This window comes from Aegilops tauschii, chromosome 6, assembly GCF_002575655.3.
Source record: "Aegilops tauschii subsp. strangulata cultivar AL8/78 chromosome 6, Aet v6.0, whole genome shotgun sequence".
Classification (NCBI taxonomy): domain Eukaryota; kingdom Viridiplantae; phylum Streptophyta; class Magnoliopsida; order Poales; family Poaceae; genus Aegilops; species Aegilops tauschii.
Genome location: NC_053040.3, coordinates 312188504 through 312210412, shown reverse-complemented (window position 1 = coordinate 312210412; position 21909 = coordinate 312188504). Strand labels below are relative to the sequence as shown.

The window sequence follows — 21909 nt, the reverse complement described above, 5'->3', positions numbered from 1 at the left end:
ATATTTGAAAAAATATTGGTTATGTATATACAAATATTGAACAGGTATTTGAAAAATGTCAAACAAATATTCGAAAAATATTGAACAATTATTCAAAAAAAATTGAACAAGTATTTTTTTTAAAATATTGATCATGTATATAAAAAGATGAAAAAATATTTAAATAATGTTGATAATTATTTGAAAATTGTTGAACAAGTATTTAAAAATATATTTGAACAAGTATATGAATAAAAATGTTGATCATCTCTATCTCTACTATCTAAAACAAACGTAGTGTTCCGTTTCCCCTCTTACGTTCGTCAAGCCTTTCGTACGACCCCCTCGCTCCCGATTTTCTTTCCTCCCGTCCCGACCCACCTCTCATCCCACTGATTTTCTTTCCCCCCTCCCGGTTTTCTCCCTCACGGTTTTCTCCCTCTGGCTTGCATCTCACGCCGGCGTCCAGCGCCACCGCTACCGACCTCCAGCCTTCGTCCCGTAACTCCTCCCGCGCGCCCTATCTCTCTTCTTCTCCCTTCTCCCTTCCCGACCTCTCTCTCACAAATCTTGTCTCTGGCCCATGGATCCCGATGGAGCACCATGGATCCCGATGTGGAGCTCCACTGCGGCCAGATCTGACCTGGGAGCGGCCAGATCCGTGCGTCTCCGCGTCGATCCGTGCGTCTCCGCCTCGATCCGCGCGCCTCCATGGTCCGCCGTCCTCGAGCGCCGGCGCTGCGCTCAGCCGCCGCCGTCCCATGCCATGGACGCCTCCCTCCAAAACGACCTGCCATGGCCGCCTCCCTGCCTCTCTCGCAAGTGGGCCTCTGCGCGACCAGATCCGTTCCTCTGCGCCTCGCTCCGCGCGCCTCCATGGTCCTCCGTCTTCCCGAGCGCCGGCGCCGCGCGCAGCCGCCGCTGTCCCATGCCATGGCCGCCTCCTGATGTCCAATTCTTTTTGTTGTTGCTATATTCAACCTCATCTCTGAAATTTTACGTTGCTGCTATATGCAGGTGTATCAAGTTTCACAAGGTCAGTGATTATTGAACCATCTGGTTAGGAAGAACTTGTTCACGCTTTTCTTTGTAAACACCAAAATTTTGTTATTCCAGCCTAACGAGTTTGACAGGAGTCTGTACTGGAGGCATACAGTAGGAGCGCGGCACTGAACAGTTGAACAAAACTCAGCTTCAATTAATCGAAATGGTACCTTGCTCTCACCTTTTCTCCACTACCGCAATTCTTTAAATTCCACTAGGTATACGCCCGTGCGTTGCACCGGGAGTTGAATTTTTTTCTTTGACGCGACACGGGAGCATACGGGCACACATCATGATGCCAATAAAATAACAAAAAGGAGATTATGTTTTAGTTATGAAGCATAGAACTTCTGACAACTTTGACCTGAGATATACTAAAGCCAAAGAATATCACGGAGGGAAATCAAATTATCTGAACGACATGATGTTATTCCCCATAAGAAGTTAGATTTACATTTAAATTTATAATTTCCAAGTGGTCCTCTTTATGTGTAAATAAAAAGGTGGGAGTCAATATTACAATGCACTTACCAAACATGTTTCTCTACGAAGAATTATCACCAAGAATCACCTGCCAATAATAAAAACTGAGAGCAAATCTCACTGTTCTTGCACACCCTTGAGAGCAGACCATTTTTTCCCTTCAGACTATACTCTCGTCTATGAACAAAAAAGGAGAACCATAGGAACTAAATTCAAGTCTGCAGAATAACACAAAGCATCATTAACAGTTTAGTAATATAATTACCATTTTTTTGCACACCATGTGAATGGAGACACACCATACCATCCTTGTTACCTTCTGACTGCACTTCTATTTGTGAGAATTCCAGTAAGTAGATGGCAATTTAGCAAAGGAGCTCATTTAACAGTTTGTATAGCGCATGTAGAAGCTGATCCGCCTGATGCTAATACGTGAATACAAGGAGCTCACCTCGGCTGGTGCGACGGACATGGCGAATGGAGTGCGAGGCAATGGCAGCCGTGGCGCAGCATCACCGGGAGGACGGCCTTGAGGTGCAGAGAAGAGATATCAGTACAATACATATATCTACTTTACCTATGAGTTTGATATAGCTACGCATCTGATGTAAAGGTTGTTTAGGTAGCTCACATCTTTCGCCCCTTCTTAGGGCTACTCAGGTTTGCATTTTTTGCTTTCGTGGTTGGAAGCTCTTCTGAAGCTCTTCTTCTGTAATTCCGTTGCTCTTCTCAACCCCATTGCTTAAGCTCTTCTCAATTATTTCTGTAATTCTGCGAACCATAGTTGTGCGGTTATATGATTTGTGGTATTTGCTAAAGTGCGAGCTGTAAGGTTAGTACCTTATGCAACGTGCTAGCACCTACATCTCTCCAGAATTTTCTTCTAAAATGTCCATTTAGTAGTGAGCCACAAATTTCAGAGAGAATCAGAATCTGTAGCCTTGCTCAGTAAGGCTCTAAATTGATGTAGTATCATCAGAATCTGTAGCCTTGCTCAGTTTTTTTTTGTCTATAAATATATTATACTTCAATTCCGAGCTCGCACTGAAATCACACTTTGTCACAGGATGAATCAGAAACTGAAGATGACGATACAATGGACACAGAAGAAGCTTCCTCTGTCCTTATCGCCGCACTGTAGTCTTTCAGCCATGCTCTGGTGAATGATGACGGAGAAAAAGATACCGAAACTGCTCTACAGACGACAAAACAGTAGACGATGCCAGGACGATTAAGAATCCGGCGGCCATGGCTTCCCTATACACATGCATGTGTGGCTGGATTTCATTGTCGTGCATCAATCGTTCGTACTTTTGTTTTTTAGTCTATGGAGAATGTACCGAGCTGATCTACAACTTACAGTATGATTTTACTATATCTGTACTTGGAATTCATGCATTTAGTTTCACCTATATTATCATACTCTTTTTTCTATTTAACAGCTTCAGGGGCTTGAGGCGCATCTAAAGATTGCTTCTAAGATGAATGGGTTTAACCTAGGTACTTGGCCAGATATTGATGTAACTAGATGGACTATAAAAGAGTATATTCAAGATCGAATTCAATCTGATGGGTATGTTTGAAATCATCACATGAGAAAATGCGAAATGAGAGCAGCAGTAACAATTATTGATTATTATTCAACAATTCCTTATGTTTTCTTATTACTAATGTGCCCAATATTTTTAACCAATAGATCATCTTGCGGCTTGTTCATGCTACAATTCATTGAATACTGGACAGGACACAAACTGTCACATCTTGTTACACAGGTAATTCGTGAAGGATGACAAAAGTGTATTGCATATCTAATTCAATGTTGTAATATATTGATTCTAATTATTTTTTTGCAGGAAGATGTCAAACCCTTCAGGCAAAAAGTAGCAATCATTCTCCATGAATCAGATCTGAACGATATAAAAGGAACTCCTGAGTACCATAATCCAGCAGACGATATAATAGATACTGACGGTGTTGAAATATTGGACCCGCCACCTGCCATGGTTGTTCTGAGAATGCCACTTAATAAAAATGAGCTACTTTGCAAACTTCGAGGTCATATCATGTCCATTCATAATGCAGATTCCCGAGAGTAAGTCAACTTTCAAAATAACAATATCTGCATTTATGTATATTATTTTTTCACTATATCGTTGATGCTATGGTTTATTTGATAGGAAAGAATGGATCCGTAGCTCCAAGCCCTACCCACTAAGTATAAGTCTTAGACAACTACAAGACTTACTAAAGAATACACGGGCTATTGATGTCGACAGTTTTAACATGGCTGTTCAAGTAAATGCTACAGACGACATTCAATGGGCTAAAGACACTCCATATCACTATATGGATCTCAGATTTTCTGTAAGTTATTAAAATCTCATAATACTTATTTTTTACGGCGACGAGCACATATAATTACAACCATAAACGCATAGAATGTTAATAATCCTTTACTTTCCTCTCAGATGATACTAAATGACTCTACACAAGATCCAAAACTCCGTTTACCATTTGATGCCCAACGCTACATTATTGCAAAACTATTTCATTGTTGGCCTGATATGTGCTTTGACGTCTCGGTGTGCAAGTTGGTAATCATACTTCTCATCTCTGTGTGTGCTTTTCACCCCCGTATTTTATTTCTAAAGTCTACTTCACACAGATTTTGTTGCCGTTTTGTACAACCGGTCGCTTCATCCTCTTCCTGTTCGACCTATTGGATAGAACAATCACTATACTCGACCCTCTTCCCCTATCGGATGCATGGAAAAAGAATCCTTCACAGAAGGACATATTTAAGATTCAATGTATTTCATTCCATCTAAACATAGCATTACAAGATGCAATTCCTGGCTGGAATGATGATGTTTTTAGATGGCGTCGCATCATACCAATTGGAGTTCCAAAAAACCCAAACAGGTTATAACCTTAACATTCCTATTATTTGACCATATTTTTATCTATCATATTGCTAATAACATTTACTCCTATGCAGCAATATGTCTGGGTTTTTAGTTTTAAAGATTATGCGCACGTGGCATGATCATGAACATGGATTACCAGTTGTCCCGGTGAGTACTCTACATTCACCATTCATGTGTCCTTTTAGATGTGAGCCTTGCATGACAACATAATTCACGTGCAGGACGATTATGACCTACGGAATCAGGTGTTGGTACACTTGCTGTCGTACAAGGACAATGAATGCGTAGAAAATATTCCACAAGTCGTGCGTGATTTGGTGAAGAGAATTGGGATAAACTTTTTTTAGTCGGAGAATCATATGTGTTATTTTATTACAACAGCGACGATCAATTAAGGCGCTTGAGGATATTGGTTATTATAAGGTTTCAGTAAGATGCATTGCTGGAGCAAAATGTAAGTTTAATTACCAAAAGCATACCGTGTGATGTTGCAAGTTACTGAAATCCCAGACAGATCTTGAGAAACCAAGAATGACATTACCACCTGTTCCTCCTCCATCGACACCTGCAATATTTTGGTAATTATAACGAAATTCTGGGTGCATCAAAACTAGACTAAGTAGTAGAAAATAACTTCGGCTATTAGAAACATTTTGACATTGTGCAGATGGCACAGTATAAATCTACGATGATTTTTCACAGCATCCGGAGCTAAATGAAAGACTGCAGGCACAAACATATATGAACGCCTGAAGACTGATGTCTGAGATCCACAAATATAGACACATGTACATGCATGACTCACCAATATTAACAAGTCCTAGATCAATTCTTCTCTGACTATGATTTTCCTTGCAATTTACGCAAGATCAGGCTACTACTTATCACGAGATGTAAGCAACTAAACAAAATAAGGCTACTACTTAGTAAATGGGGAATTTGGCGGAAGATGTTAGTTTACCTGTGTGCCGTTTGTGATGTGGTTGGCCTCAACAAAATTCTGTCCGGCAAACCGACAGGCAGGGGGTCAGCGAAGGGGTGTTGGAGCCTTGGAGGAGTGGAGACGCAGGGCAGTTGGCCGGCAACATAACGGCGCGGCCGCACAGGCAGTCGTCGCCGATCGCTAGGGGGAGGGAGCAGGGCAGGGGGTGGCCCCTGGCTGCGCGATGCATGAACCGCGAGGGCGAGATGACAACTTAAGCCGACGCCAGATCCCGGCGGGCGGCGGCTGCTCCTCGGAGGGCAGGTCGCTATGGTGGCCGGTGGTGCCCCCCTCCCTCTCCCTGGTCAGCGGCTGAGATGGGGAGAGGCCGAGAGGATGTTGTGCGCTGCTTTCTTTTTTGAGGGATTGTTTTTTTAGGGATTTTGAGGGATTGTTGTGCGCTGCTGGAAACGGGGAAAGGAAGATACATATGTATTAATCACTTCCGCCTTACACTATCTTAAGATGCGCCAAACTCTGAACATATATGCTCACAAAAGAAAACCAAATGCCATGTAAGAATTGGCCGGATGTGAATGATGTTTCACATAACTGATGTTTTCCCGTTGCAACGCACGGGCATTTAACTAGTGTATATAAAAATGTTGAATAAGTATCTAAAAAGTTTTGATCAAGTATTTAAAAAATGGTGAAAAAGTATTTGAAAAAATGTTGATCATGTATATAAGACTGTAATGTGAAGAAAAAGAAACAACCAAAAAATGAAACAAATTGGAGAAGAAAAAAAGAATGAAAAAAATCGGAGAAGAAAAAAAAAAGAAAACAAAAAAAACAATGAAAAACCGGAGAAGACCGGCTCCGGTCGCCTCTAGTTGGTCGCGATGCTACTTCTAACCAGTAACTCGAACCGGGTGGAGTGGTTAGCTGCGTTATTGTTCCCCCTGGAGATCAGGGTGCAATACCTGGGTGCGCCCGTTTTCTTCCCAATTTTTTCAATCTCCGCGAAACACGAGGCATCTCTATGGACTCGCTTGATGTATTGAGTAGTCACTTATATAGGCGCTGTTTTTCCGTGATCAATTTTTTAAATACCAAACAAAATTTGAAAAGGCGATTTATTTTTGAATTTATAAACAAATATTGACAACTGAAACATTTTTTAAGTTCTCAACAATTTTTTATAAGTACGAATAATTTTGAGTTTCTAAATAAAACTTGAAACTCAAACATTTTTTTTGAAGTTTTCAACCATTTACGAAAAACGTAAAACATTTTTTGAAATTTATGAATATTTAGAAAAACATGACTTTTTTTGGAAAAAATAAACTTGAAAAAAAAGAAAGAAACAACAAAAAGAAAATTAACATAGCGCACTATGACGAGTGGCTAGTCATAGTGGGAGTAACTTAGGTGGGAGTAACTTAGGTACTAGTAACATAGTGCACTCCAAGTAATTTTTGCTTATGTGGCATGTAGTTAATGAAGAGAAAGATCTTTAGAGTAACATAGTAATATGTTACAGTACTATAAGTTACTCCTAACTATGACCAGCGTTGGCCTCTCCCAGTGCTCCACCATGTATAGCTGCTAAGCCTGCCACGTAGGCATAAAATATGATGTTGCAAGTTAATTAAGAAGAGAAAGACTTTGGTGACCCCAGGAAGAAACGGTGGAAAGACAGTTTTGAGTCCATAGCTAATTAAATGAAGCAAGCTTAGCAACAACAAACTAAGCACATATGCATGGGAGACTTGAGTTGCTAAGTCATTTAATGCACTTAGCACCTCATCTAAGCATATTAGCATTGGAAGAGGTCTTAATTCCATACGGTATCATAATATGATACTCAACTCTCTCTTTCTTCATTAATTCTACGCCACCTCATCAAATTTGTCTACTACTAGTTGGCATGCATGATACTACTTATAATACTCCCATTACAACCAGCCTGGTAGAATTAAAATACCTAATCTAAATGGTCGCCGCCCGATCTCTTTGTCCTCCTCCAGCATCCGGCAGAAGAAGAATCGTGCAAGACACCGGCTGTATTCGCCGGCGTCGCCTCGGCGGTGGCCTTCATGGGATACAATCGGCGGCGGCATCCCGTGTTCTACTTCTCCTCGATGATGGTGGCGGGCAGGGACGTGCTGCCCGTCACCTCGTCGACATCCGCGTAGCCGCATCACCTCGTCGACATCCGCAGCGGCTTCTTTCTCTGCCTGCATTTCGCGGCTACGAGCGCGTCGACGGCAGATGGCGCAGTCGCAGACACTGGAGGCGATGTACAACGCGGCAGCGTCGAGGGCAGTGACCATGCCCGTGCCGCCGTGCTCCCCGACAAGCCGGCGTGGAGCAAGTCAGCACTCTTCCTCGAGCTGTATTGGAGAGGCCAGCTGCGGAACCACGCGCTGGCTTAGTGCGGCAACTGCCTCCTACGGGCTAGGCGAGGTAGGTGGAGAAGCGAGCTGCCTCGCTCGTAACTTTCGGGCTCGGCGGGCCACCCAGACGGCTTTTATGCCGGAGAACTGCTCTTCCTACTCGTCGGATGCCGCCGAAAGAGTGGACAAAATGGTGGAAGGAGGAGCTTGGCCGGTGTCCTGCTCCTGAACGGACGTGTGTGGCCGGAGTTGGTTTCTCGCATTCCACGTGGTTTTAAATGTAGGTTTTTGAATGCGGCGAGGATGCGGGTATAGCTGGAAGTGCAGCGGGCGGGGCCCTGGGCCAGCGCGTCGCTTCAAATGGCGGACGCAGTGAGAGGTCGCGTCCGCCCTGACCCCTTGACCGTGGACCTTGACGGTGTACGTCACCTTGTGTCCAGATCTGAGATGCCAAGTGTACCAGATGAATGACTCCAAGCTCGACCACCGTGATGCAAGAGGTGCGAGCCGAGGAACACTGTTGGAGACACCCCCCTCAGACTAGCCACAATGGGTAGTAACATAGACTAGTAACATGCTGATGTTACTCATGTTACTAGTCTATGTTAGTACTACCTCTATAGTAACAGTCTGAGGGGGGTAACATATGTGTGGTAACATGCAACACTTCATTTATTAGGCTATAGACACATCTTGCCTTGATATGTGTGATGTTACTACTTTCCTCTCTTTCTTCATTTATTGCTTGCCACATCATCTACTTTATCTAGACATGTGTGATGTTACTACCTACTAGCAAGATGCCTGTGCGTTGCACGTAACATCAAGATGCATTTGTATGACTAGTTTATGTTGTGAGAGAAAAGGATGAATGAGTGAAGGCCTTATTTGCAAATGTGGAGACGTGTGTGGGTACCTTTTTGTAAAAATTGTCATAGTTTCCTTCCTATCCGTCAGATATAAATCGGACAGCCTATATTGCAGGATGGCAGGCACACCATCATCACCAACTCTGTCTTTTATAAGAGTGTAGATGTTACTCCCACTGTGGGTAGTCTCAGTGTGTGCTTCTCGTCGTTCTGCGAGTTGACGGGACACATCAAAGTTAATACGTAGTAGTATTTAGTACTCTCTCCAAAAAGGGCCGGCCATGTCCATGGCTACCATCCCGTGCGCGGTCATTGAGTACGTGCACTATTGACGTGCCATCGAGGAGGAAAAATATTGCGTAGCATGATACGTCTCCAACGTATCTATAATTTTTTATTGTTCCATGCTATTATATTATCTGTTTTGGATGTTTAATGGGCTTTAATATGCTCTTTTATATTATTTTTGGGAATAACCTATTAACCGGAGGCCCAGTGCCAATTTCTGTTTTTTTGCCTATTTTAGAGTTTCGCAGAAAAGGAATACCTAACGGAGTCCAAACGGAATGAAACTTTCGCGGGGATCTTTCTTGGACCGAAAGCAATCCAGAAGACTTGGAGTAGAAGTCTGGAACGCCACGAGGCGGCCACGAGGCAGAAGGGCGCGCCCAGGGGGTAGGCGCGCCCCCACCCTTGCGGGCCCCTCGTAGCTCCACCGACGTACTTCTTTCGCCTATATATACTCTTATACCCTAGAAACATCAGGGGGAGCCACGAAACCACTTTTCCACCGCCGCAACCTTCTGTACCCGTGAGATCCCATCTTGGGGCCTTTTCCGGCGATCTGCCGGAGGGGGAATCGATCACGGAGGGCTTCTACACCAACACCATAGCCTCTCCGATGAAGCGTGAGTAGTTTACCACAGACCTTCGGGTCCATAGTTATTAGCTAGATGGCTTCTTCTCTCTCTTTGATTCTCAATACAAAGTTATCCTTGATGTTCTTGGAGATCTATTCAATGTAATACTCTTTTGCGGCGTGTTTGCCGAGATCCGATAAATTGTGGATTTATGAACAAGATTATCTATGAATATTATTTGGTTCTTCTCTGAATTCTTATATGCATGATTTGATATCTTTGCAAGTCTCTTCGAATTATCGGTTTAGTTTGGCCTACTAGATTGATCTTTCTTGCAATGGGAGAAGTGCTTAGCTTTGGGTTCAATCTTGCGGTGTCCTTTCCCACTGACAGTAGGGGCAGCAAGGCACGTATTGTATTGTTGCCATCGAGGATAAAAAGATGGGGTTTATATCATATTTATTGAGTTTATCCCTCTACATCATGTCATCTTGCTTAATGCGTTACTCCGTTCTTATGAACTTAATACTCTAGATGCATGCTAGATAGCGGTCGATGTGTGGAGTAATAGTAGTAGATGCAGAATCGTTTTGGTCTACTTGACACGGACGTGATGCCTATATTCATGATCATTGCCTTAGATATCTTCATAATTATGCGCTTTTCTATCAATTGCTCGGCAGTAATTTGTTCACCCAACGTAATACATGCTATCTTGAGAGAAGCCACTAGTGAAACCTATGGCCCCCGGGTCTCTTTATTATTATATTGCATCTCTTTTATTTACATCGCATCTTGTTTACTATTTTGCAATCTTTACTTTCCAATCTATACAACAAAAATACCAAAAAAAATTACTTTACTATCTCTATTAGATCTCACTTTTGCGAGTGACCGTGAAGGGATTGACAACCCCTTTATCACGTTGGTTGCAAGGTTCTTGATTGTTTGTGCAGGTACTAGGTGACTTGTGCGTTGTCTCCTACTGGATCGATACCTTGGTTCTCAAAAACTGAGGGAAATACTTACGCTACTTTGCTGCATCACTCTTTCCTCTTCAAGGGAAAACTAACGCATGCTCAAGAGGTAGCAAGAAGGATTTCTGGCGCCGTTGCCGGGGAGATCTACGCCAAGTCAAGACACACCAAGTAACCATCATAAAATCTTCTCCCTCGCATTACATTATTTGCCATTCACCTCTCGTTTTCCTCTCCCCAACTTCTAAAACGATTTTCGAAAACCTTTGCCTTTTCTTCGCCCCTCTTCCGTTCGTCTCTTTTTCGCTTGCTTCTTGTGTGCTTGTGTGTTGGATTGATTGTTTGTCACGATGGCTCAAGATAATACTAAATTGTTTGACTTTTCCAATGCCAACAACAATGATTTTATTAGCACTCCGATTGCTCCTACTACCGATGCTGAATCTTGTGAAATTAATACCGCTTTGTTGAATCTTGTTATGAAAGATCAATTTTCTGGCCTTCCTAGTGAAGATGCCGCTACCCATCTAAACAACTTTGTTGATTTGTGTGATATGAAAAAAAAAGAAAGATGTGAATAATGATATTGTTAAATTGAAGCTATTTCTGTTTTCGCTTAGAGATCGTGCTAAAACTTGGTTCTCTTCTTTGCCTAAAAATAGTATTGATTCATGGAATAAGTGCAAAGATGCTTTTATCTCTAAGTATTTTCCTCCCGCTAAGATCATCTTCTTGATAACCCACAAGTATACGGGATCAATTGTAGCCTCTTTCGATAAGTAAGAGTGTCGAACCCAACGAGGAGCTAAAGGTAGAACAAATATTCCCTCAAGTTCTATCGACCACCAATACAACTCTACGCACGCTTGACGTTCACTTTACCTAGAACAAGTATGAAACTAGAAGTACTTTGTAGGTGTCGTTGGATAGGTTTGCAAGATAATAAAGAGTGCGTAAATAAAATCTAGGGGTTGTTTAGGTAAAGACACAATAAAGTTAGTATAGCGAGTGTGGAAAAGTGGTGGTAGGAGTTGCGAAATTGTCCCTAAGCAATTGACTACTTTACTAGACCGATAGCAAGTTTTATGTAGGAGAGGCCACTGTTAGCATGTCATCCCTGACTTGGAATTCTATGCACTTATGATTGGAACTATTAGCAAGCATCCACAACTACTAACATTCATTAAGGTAAAACCCAACCATAGCATTAAGATATATTGGTCCCCCTTCAATCTCGTAAGCATCAATTTCTATGCTAGGTTGAAGCTTCTGTCACTCTTGCCCTTCAATAAATAGTCCTATCAACATACGACTAACCCTATGGTGCGATCCACGTGCGCGCTCATATGATGGGCACCAAAGGACAGAAACATAACCACAAGCAAATTAAACCAATCATAGCAATTCACCAATTACCGATAGGACAACGAAAATCTACTCAGACATCATAGGATGGCAACACATCATTGGATAATAATATGAAGCATAAAGCACCATGTTCAAGTAGAGGGTACAGCTTGTTGCGGGAGAGTGGACCACTGTAGATAGATGGGGGAAGGTGATGGAGATGTTGGTGAAGATGACAGAGGTGTTGGTGTAGATTGCAGTGATGATGATGGCCCCGGCGGCGTTCCAGCACCACCGGGAGAGAGGGGGAGAGAGCCCCCCTTCTTATTCTTCTTCCTTGACCTTCTCCCTAGATGGGAGAAGGGTTTCCCCTCTGGTCCATGGCCTCCATGGCATGGGAGGGGCGAGAGCCCCTACGAGATTGGATCTGTCTCTCTGTCTCTCTCTGTTTCTGCATTCCCAGATCTGGCCTTTCCCGTTTCTTTTATAACCGGAGATCCGTAACTACGATTGGATTGAAATTTGAACATGATTTTTATCCGGATATTAGCTTTCTTGCAGCGAAAGAAGGGCAACAACCGCCTTACGGTGTGTCCACGAGGGTCAGGCGCGCGCCCCCTGCCTCGTGGCCCCCTCGGGCATCGTCTCGCATTGATTCCACTTCCCTAAAATCAGATATATTCCAAAAACAAATCTCCATCAGTTTTTATTCCGTTTGGACTCCGTTTGATATGGATTTTCTGTGAAACAAAGATCATGCAACAAACAGGAACTGGCACTGGGCACTGGATCAATATGTTAGTCCCAAAAATAGTATAAAAATTTGCCAAAAGTATATGAAAGTAGTATAATATTGGCATGGAACAATCAAAAATTATAGATACGACGGAGACGTATCAGCATCCCCAAGCTTAATTTCTGCTCGTCCTCGAGTAGGTAAATGATAAAAAAGATAATTTTTGATGTGGAATGCTATCTAGCATAATCTTGATCATGTGATCTAATCATGGCATTAATATTAAGACACAAGTGATTCAAAGTAATAGTCTATCATTTGACATTAAGACAATAATACTTCAAGCATACTAATAAAGCAATCATGTCTTTTCAAACTAACATGGCCAAAGAAAGTTATCCCTACAAAATCATATAGTCTGGCTATGCTCCATCTTCACCACACAAAATATTCACATCATGCACAACCCCGATGACAAGCCAAGCAATTGTTTCGTACTTTTGACGTTCTCAAACCTTTTCAACTTTCACGCAATACATGAGCGTGAGCCATGGACATAGCACTATGGGTGGAATAGAATATGATAATGGGGGTTGTGTGGAGAAGACAAAAAGGAGAAAGTCTCACATTGACGTGGCAAATCAACGGGCTATGGAGATGCCCATCAATTGATGTCAATGCAAGGAGTAGGGATTGCCATGCAACGGATGCACTAGAGCTATAAGTATATGAAAGCTCAAACTGAAAACTAAGTGGGGGTGCATCCAACTTGCTTGCTCATGAAGACCTCGGGCATTTGAGGAAGCCCATCATCGGAATATACAAGCCAAGTTCTATAATGAAAATTCCCACTAGTATATGAAAGTGATAACTCAAGAGACTCTCTATATGAAGAACATGGTGCTACTCTGAAGCACAAGTGTGGTAAAAGGATAGTAACATTGCCCCCTTTTTTTTCTTCTTTTTTTCTCTTTTTTTGCGGGCTTCTTTGGCCCCCCTTTTTTTTATTTAGGCTTCTTTGGCCTCTTTTTTTGGGGCAATGCTCTAATAATGATGATCATCACACTTTTATTTACTTACAACTCAATATTACAACTCGATACTAGAACAAAGATATGACTCTATATGAATGCCTCCGGCGGTGTACCGGGATGTGCAATGATCTAGCGTAGCAATGACATCAAAAAACGGACAAGCCATGAAAACACATGCTAGCTATCTTATGATCATGCCAAGCAATATGGAAATAAATGCTCAAGCAATGTATATGATGATGATGGAAGTTGCATGGCAATATATCTCGGAATGGCTATGGAAATGCCATGATAGGTAGGTATGGTGGCTGTTTTGAGGAAGATATAATGAGGCTTATGTGTGATAGAGCGTATCGTATCATGGGGTTTGGATGCACCGGCGAAGTTTGCACCAACTCTCGAGGTGAGAAAGGGCAATGCACGGTACCGAAGAGGCTAGCAATGATGGAAGGGTGAGAGTGCGTATAATCCATGGACTCAACATTAGTTATAAGAACTCACATACTTATTGCAAAAATCTATTAGTCATCGAAACAAAGTACTATGTGCATGCTCCTAGGGGGATAGATTGGTAGGAAAAGACCATCGCTCATCCCCGACCGCCACTCATAAGGAAGACAATCAATAAATACCTCATGCTCCAACTTCGTTACATAACGGTTCACCATACGTGCATGCTACGGGAATCACAAACTTCAACACAAGTATTTCTACAATCCACAACTACCCACTATCATGACTCTAATATCACCATATTTATATTGCAAAACTATTGCAAGGAATCAAACATATCATATTCAGTGATCTACAAGTTTTATGTAGGATTTTATGACTAACCATGTGAATGACCAATTCCTGTCATCTCTCTAAATAGATATAAGTGAAGCAAGAGAGTTTAATTCTTTCTACAAAAGATATGCCCACGCTCTAACAAATATAAGTGAAGCAAAAGAGCATTCTACAAATGGCGGTTTCTATGTGAAGAGAAACAGGCAATCCAAACTTCAAATGATATAAGTGAAGCACATGAAGCATTCTATAAAGCCATACTCAAAAGATATAAGTGAAGTGCAATGAGCATTCTATAAATCAACCAAGGACTATCTCATACCAGCATGGTGCATAAAAGAAAAGTGAAAACTAAATGCAAAAGATCTCCAAAATTTGCACATATCGCATGAATGAAACGAATCCGAAAACATACCGATACTTGTTGAAGAAAGATGGGATGCCTTCCGGGGCATCCCCAAGCTTAGAAGCTTGAGTCTCCTCGAATATTTACTTGGGGTGCCTTGGGCATCCCCAAGCTTGAGCTCTTGCCTCTCCTCCTTATCCTCATATCGAGACTTCCTCGATCTTCGAACACTTCATCCACACAAAACTCAATAGAAAACTCGGTAAGATCCGTTAGTATAATAAAGCAAATCACTACTCTAAGTACTGTTGCAAACCAATTAATATTTTGTTTTTGCATTGTAGCTACTGTAATATAACTTTTACATGGCTTAATCCACTGATAGGAATCGATAGTTTCATCAAAACAAGCAAACTATGCATCAAAAACAGAATATGTCTTAAACAGGACAGTCTGTAGTAATCTGAACATTCACCATACTTATGGTACTCCAAAAATTCTGCAAAAATTAGGAAAAATAAAAAAATTGTATATAAAGGCATTTCAAAACATTTCAGAACCATTTGACGTTTCAGTAAAAAATGTAAAATCGCGCACCACAGCCAAAGTTTCTGTTCTGCACCGCACAAACCAACAAGCAATGTAAACATCCTAAAGGCAAACCTTGGCACATTATTTTTATTATACAATGGAATTGTACAAGGGGATAATTATTTTTGTTGAAAATTTTCTGTAATCAAGATTCACAAAGTTTCCGTGAGCATGAACAAAGTTCAAGGCTAGCTCCCACTTTAACAATGATCGTCTTTCTCACTTTCGCTTTTCTTTTTGAAAAAGTTTTAGGTTCCCCTCTTTATTTTTTTTGTTTTTAAACTATATAAAAGAACTCAACAGAAATAAATGACTCTATAAAACTTCCGGGTTGTCTCGCTGGCATCGCTTTCTTTAAAGCCATTAATCTAGGCATATAGTGCTCAAGTAATGAATCCACCCGGATCCCAAGGTATATCAAAGCCAATTTTAATTAACAATGATTTGTAATTTAGTAGTGAGCACAAAGTAACATATATCATGTAATTACGAAGTCTAACTCTCTTCCTATGCATCGGCATGTCATAAAAGAACAATTCATGCACACCTAGTAAAGGCCAATGCATAGTATAAACAGTTTCTTGCAATTTTATCGTGTGGGAAACATAGAGAGGTGGAGATATAGTTACTCTCTCATAATATTTGCAAGTAGGAGCAGCAAGCACATGCATATTATATTCATCAAAATCATCATGTGCAACGCTAAAAGGCAACCCATCAATATAATCCTTAATAAGGGCAAACTCCTCCGATATAGTGTAGTCGGGAGAATTCAAAAAGATAATAGGACTATCATACGTGGGTGCAATAGCAACAATTTCATGTTTAACATAAGGAATTATAGCAAGTTCATCTCCATAAGCATAATTCATATTGGCATCTTGGCCACAAGCATAGCAAGCATCATCAAAAAGGGATATTTCAAAAGAATCAACGGGATCATAACAATCATCATAGCAATCATCCTTCGGTAAGCACGAAGGGAAGTTAAACAATGTATGAGTTGAAGAGTTACTCTCATTAGGAGGTGGGCACGGGTGATCAATCCGTTCTTCCTCCTTTTGTTCTTCACTCTCCTCCTCATCTTTTTCATCCAATGAGCTCACAATGTCATTAATTTCTTCTTCCATAGACTCCTGCAAAATATTGGTCTCTTCTTGGACAGCGGAGACTCTCTCAATAAAATCATCAATATCAGAATTGAATTCATAATTCTCATAGCAATATTTAAGAATAGCAAAATTTTCAGGTCTATAAACTGAATCATCAAAATCTTCAAACTCTTTAAACAAAGATTCAATTTCATAAGCACCCATAAAAGCAACGAACTCTTCTATTTGTTCCACATCATAGTAATCATATATACCATTAGCATAAGAAGCTAAGTTTTCATTATCATTAGATTTGCATGAAAAGGTAAGGTGTGGAGCCTTCATCCTAGAGCAACAAGTATAATCATGTCTCAAGCATAGATCCCGAGCATACCAACATAACATATAAATTTGATCCCATAATATGTTCCCTTTTTGAGTCAAGCGATAATCCCTAAAGTATTCACGTTCATCCAACGTGTCTCCCATTACAAAGTTGAATGGGGTCTTCTCAGGATTATCAAAGTAGTACATAATATCTTTCACGTAATGAGCATCGAGGGTTTTATGAGGTTCCCCGTCTCCATGAGTAGCAAGTAAACCTAATTTTTTTGGTATTTCGTGTTCCATATCAAAAAGTAAAGATAGAGAACAACTTAGAACAACAAATAAAAATTACTTAGTGATAAAGCAAACAAGCACACACGAGAATATTCACCCCACGCTATAACTCCCCGGCAACGGCGCCAGAAAAAGGTCTTCATAACCCACAAGTATAGGGGATCAATTGTAGCCTCTTTCGATAAGTAAGAGTGTCGAACCCAACGATGAGCTAAAGGTAACAAATATTCCCTCAAGTTCTATCGACCACCGATACAACTCTACGCACGCTTGACGTTCGCTTTACCTAGAACAAGTATGAAACTAGAAGTACTTTGTAGGTGTTGTTGGATAGGTTTGCAAGATAATAAAGAGCGCGTAAATAAAATCTAGGGGCTATTTAGGTAAAGACACAACAAAGTTAGTATAGCGAGTGTGGAAAAGTGGTGGTAGGAGTTGCGAAATTGTCCCTAAGCAATTGACTACTTTACTAGACCGATAGCAAGTTTTATGTGGGAGAGGCCACTGCCAGCATGTCATCCCTGACTTGGAATTCTATGCACTTATGATTGGAACTATTAGCAAGCATCCGCAACTACTAACGTGAAGGAAATATGCCCTAGAGGCAATGATAAAGTTATTATTTATTTCCTTATATCATGATAAATGTTTATTATTCATGCTAGAATTGTATTAACCGGAAACATAATACTTGTGTGAATACATAGACAAACAGAGTGTCACTAGTATGCCTCTACTTGACTAGCTCGTTGATCAAAGATGGTTATGTTTCCTAGCCATAGACATGAGTTGTCATTTGATTAACGGGATCACATCATTAGGAGAATGATGTGATTGACTTGACCCATTCCGTTAGCTTAGCACTTGCTCGTTTAGTATTCTGCTATTGCTTTCTTCATGACTTATACATGTTCCTATGACTATAAGATTATGCAACTCCCGTTTACCGGAGGAACACTTTGTGTGCTACCAAACGTCACAACGTAACTGGGTGATTATAAAGGTGCTCTACAGGTGTCTCCGAAAGTACTTGTTGGGTTGGCGTATTTCAAGATTAGGATTTGTCACTCCGACTGTCGGAGAGGTATCTCTGGGCCCACTCGGTAATGCACATCACTATAAGCGTTGCAAGCATTGTAACTAATGAGTTAGTTGCGGGATGATGTATTACGGAACGAGTAAAGAGACTTGCCGGTTACGAGATTAAACTAGGTATTGAGATACCGACGATCGAATCTCAGGCAAGTAACATACCGATGACCAAGGGAACAACGTATGTTGTTATGGCGGTTTGACCGATAAAGATCTTCGTAGAATATGTGGGAGCCAATATGAGCATCCAGGTTCCGCTATTGGTTATTGACCGGAGACGTGTCTCGGTCATGTCTACATAGTTCTCGAACCCGTAGGGTCCGCACGCTTAAAGTTTGATGACGATTGTATTATGAGTTTTTGTGTTTTGATGTACCGAAGGTAGTTCGGAGTCCCGGATGTGTTCACGGACATGACGAGGAGTCTCTAAATGGTCGAGACGTAAAGATCGATATATTGGACGACTATGTTCGGACACCGGAATGGTTTCGGGGAGTTTCGGACATATACCGGAGTACCGGGGGGTTACCGGAACCCCCGGGGAGCTTAATGGGCCAAGATGGGACTTAGTGGAGAAGAGGAGGGGCGGCTAGGGCTGGCCGCGCGCCCCTCCCCCTCTAGTCTGAATTGGACAAGGAGGGGGGGGGGCGGCGGCGCCCCCTTTCCTTCCTCCTCTCTCCTTCCCTTCCTTTCCCCCTCCTACTCCAACTAGGAAAAGAGGGAGTCCTACTCCCGGTGGGAGTAGGACTACTCCCTGGCGCGCCCTCCTCCTGGCCGGCCGCCTCCTCCCCCTGGTCCTTTATATACGAGGGCAGGGGGCACCTCTAGACACAACAATTGATCTCTTGATCTCTTAGCCGTGTGCAGTGCCCCCCTCCACGATATTCCACCTCGATCATATCGTAGAGGTGCTTAGGCAAAGCCCTGCGTCGGTAGAAACATCATCACCGTCACCACGCCATCGTGCTGACGGAACTCGCCCGTGAAGCTCTGCTGGATCGGAGTTCGCGGGACGTCATCGAGCTGAACATGTGCTGAACTCGGAGGTGCCGTACGTTCGTACTTGGATCGGTCGGATCGTGAAGACGTACGACTACATCAACCGCGTTGTGCTAACGCTTCCACTTTCGGTCTACGAGGGTACGTGGACACACTCTCCCCTCTCGTTGCTATGCATCACCATGATCCTGTGTGTGCGTAGGATTTTTTTTGAAATTACTACGTTCCCCAACAGTGGCATCCGAGCCAGGTTTTATGCGTAGATGTTATATGCACAAGTAGAACACAAGTGAGTTGTGGGCCATACAAGTCATACTGCTTACCAGCATGTCATACTTTGGTTCGGCGGTATTGTTGGATGAAGCGGCCCGGACCGACATTACGCGTACGCTTACGCGAGACTGGTTCTACCGACGTGCTTTGCACATAGGTGGCTGGCGGGTGTCAGTTTCTCCAACTTTAGTTGAACCGAGTGTGGCTACGCCCAGTCCTTGAGAAGGCTAAAACAGCACTAACTTGACGAACTATCGTTGTGTTTTTGATGCGTAGGTAAGAACGGTTCTTGCTCAGCCCGTAGCAGCCACGTAAAACTCGCAACAACAAAGTAGAGGACGTCTAACTTGTTTTTGCAGGGCATGTTGTGATGTGATATGGTCAAGACGTGATGCTATATTTTATTGTATGAGATGATCATGTTTTGTAACCGAGTTATCGGCAACTGGCATGAGCCATATGGTTGTCGCTTTATTGTATGCAATGCAATCACCCTGTAATGCTTTACTTTATCACTAAGCGGTAGCGATAGTCGTAGAAGCATAAGTTGGCGAGACGACAATGATGCTACGATGGAGATCAAGGTGTCGCGCCGGTGACGATGGTGATCATGACGGTGCTTCGGAGATGGAGATCACAAGCACAAGATGATGATGGCCATATCATATCACTTAAATTGATTGCATGTGATGTTTATCTTTTATGCATCTTATCTTGCTTTGATTGATGGTAGCATTATAAGATGATCTCTCACTAAATTTCAAGATAAAGTGTTCTCCCTGAGTATGCACCGTTGCGAAAGTTCTTCGTGCTGAGACACCACGTGATGATCGGGTGTGATAAGCTCTACGTTCAAATACAACGGGTGCAAAAACAGTTGCACACGCGGAATACTCACGTTAAACTTGACAAGCCTAGCATATGCAGATATGGCCTCGGAACACTGAGACCGAAAGGTCGAGCATGAATCATATAGTAGATATGATCAACATAGTGATGTTCACCATTGAAACTACTCCATCTCACGTGATGATCGGACATGGTTTAGTTGATATGGATCATGCGATCACTTAGAGGATTAGAGGGATGTCTATCTAAGTTTGAGTTCTTTAATAATTTGATTAACTAAACTTTAATTTATCATGAACTTAGTACCTGATAGTATTTTGCTTATCTATGTTGATTGTAGATAGATGGCCCGTGCTGTTGTTCCGTTGAATTTTGATGCGTTCCTTGAGAAAGCAAAGTTGAAAGATGATGGTAGCAATTACACGGACTGGGTCCGTAACTTGAGGATTATCCTCATTGCTGCACAGAAGAATTACGTCCTGGAAGCACCGCTGGGTGCCAGGCCTACTGCAGATGCAACTGACGACGTTAAGAACATCTGGCAGAGCAAAGCTGATGACTACTTGATAGTTCAGTGTGCCATGCTTTACGGCTTAGAACCGGGGCTTCAACAACGTTTTGAATGTCATGGAGCATATGAGATGTTCCAGGAGTTGAAGTTAATATTTCAAGCAAATGCCCGGATTGAGAGATATGAAGTCTCCAATAAGTTCTACAGCTGCAAGATGGAGGAGAATAGTTCTGTCAGTGAACGTATACTCAGAATGTTTGGGTATAACAATCACTTGATTCAACTGGGAGTTAATCTTCCGGATGATAGTGTCATTGACAGAATTCTTCAATCACTACCACCAAGCTACAAGAGCTTCGTGATGAACTATAATATGCAAGGGATGGATAAGACAATTCTCGAGCTCTTCGCAATGCTAAAGGCTGCGGAGGTAGAAATCAAGAAGGAGCATCAAGTGTTTATGGTCAAGAAGACCACCAGTTTCAAGAAAAAGGGCAAAGGGAAGAAGAAGGGGAACTTCAAGAAGAACAGCAAACAAGTTGCTGCTCAAGAGAAGAAACCCAAGTCTGGACCTAAGCCTGAGACTGAGTGCTTCTACTCCAAGCAGACTGGTCACTGGAAGCGGAACTGCCCCAAGTATTTGGCGGATAAGAAGGATGGCAAGGTGAACAAAGGTATATGTGATATACATGTTATTGATGTGTACCTTACTAATGCTCGCAGTAGCACCTGGGTATTTGATACTGGTTCTGTTGCTAATATTTGCAACTCAAAACAGGGGCTACGGATTAAGCGAAGATTGGCTAAGGACGAGGTGACGATGCACGTGGGAAATGGTTCCAAAGTCGATGTGATCGCGGACGGCACGCTACCTCTACATCTACCTTCGGGATTAGTTTTAGACCTAAATAATTGTTATTTGGTGCCAGCGTTGAGCATGAACATTATATCTGGATCTTGTTTGATGCGACACAGTTATTCATTTAAATCAGAGAATAATGGTTGTTCTATTTATATGAGTAATATCTTTTATGGTCATGCACCCTTGAAGAGTGGTCTATTTATATTAAATCTCGATAGTAGTGATACACATATTCATAATATTGAAGCCAAAAGATGTAGAGTTGATAATGATAGTGCAACTTATTTGTGGCACTGCCGTTTAGGTCA

General features: G+C 42.0%; 1 protein-coding gene and 1 long non-coding RNA gene across 5 annotated transcripts; both read left to right on the top strand.

The window, feature by feature from the left end:
- Positions 1-375: 375 nt before the first annotated feature.
- LOC141025635 (uncharacterized) lies at positions 376-3279 on the top strand. 3 transcript variants are annotated; one of them, XR_012187823.1, is made up of 5 exons: positions 376-1015; positions 1113-1189; positions 1905-2059; positions 2573-3079; positions 3203-3279. It is a non-coding gene; the product is annotated as an uncharacterized lncRNA (long non-coding RNA). The 3 variants fall into 3 exon arrangements; XR_012187822.1 differs by having other exon boundaries at positions 376-1038; XR_012187821.1 differs by having other exon boundaries at positions 376-1189.
- A 58-nt stretch (positions 3280-3337) lies between these two features.
- On the top strand, positions 3338-4972 carry LOC109758857 (uncharacterized). Of its 2 annotated transcripts, none has more exons than XR_012187820.1 (6): positions 3338-3598; positions 3684-3870; positions 3975-4096; positions 4172-4428; positions 4505-4580; positions 4655-4972. XR_012187820.1 is itself a non-coding variant. In XM_073501511.1 (6 exons), exons 1-6 carry the CDS (start codon positions 3507-3509, stop codon positions 4778-4780), a joined length of 864 nt encoding a protein of 287 aa, XP_073357612.1. In that variant the 5' UTR covers positions 3338-3506; the 3' UTR covers positions 4781-4972. The 2 variants fall into 2 exon arrangements, 1 of the variants encoding a protein (XP_073357612.1); XM_073501511.1 differs by having other exon boundaries at positions 3975-4100.
- Positions 4973-21909: the final 16937 nt, after the last annotated feature.

What these genes read in the sequence shown, in the direction of transcription:
- LOC109758857 (XM_073501511.1), top strand. Translation starts at nt 3,507, where the DNA reads ATGGTTGTTCTGAGAATGCCACTTAATAAAAATGAGCTACTTTGCAAA. An exon ending in ATATGGATCTCAGATTTTCT is followed by an intron (nt 3,871 to 3,974) that starts GTAAGTTATTAA and finishes CTTTCCTCTCAG; the next exon opens with ATGATACTAAATGACTCTAC. An exon ending in ATGGATTACCAGTTGTCCCG is followed by an intron (nt 4,581 to 4,654) that starts GTGAGTACTCTA and finishes ATTCACGTGCAG; the next exon opens with GACGATTATGACCTACGGAA.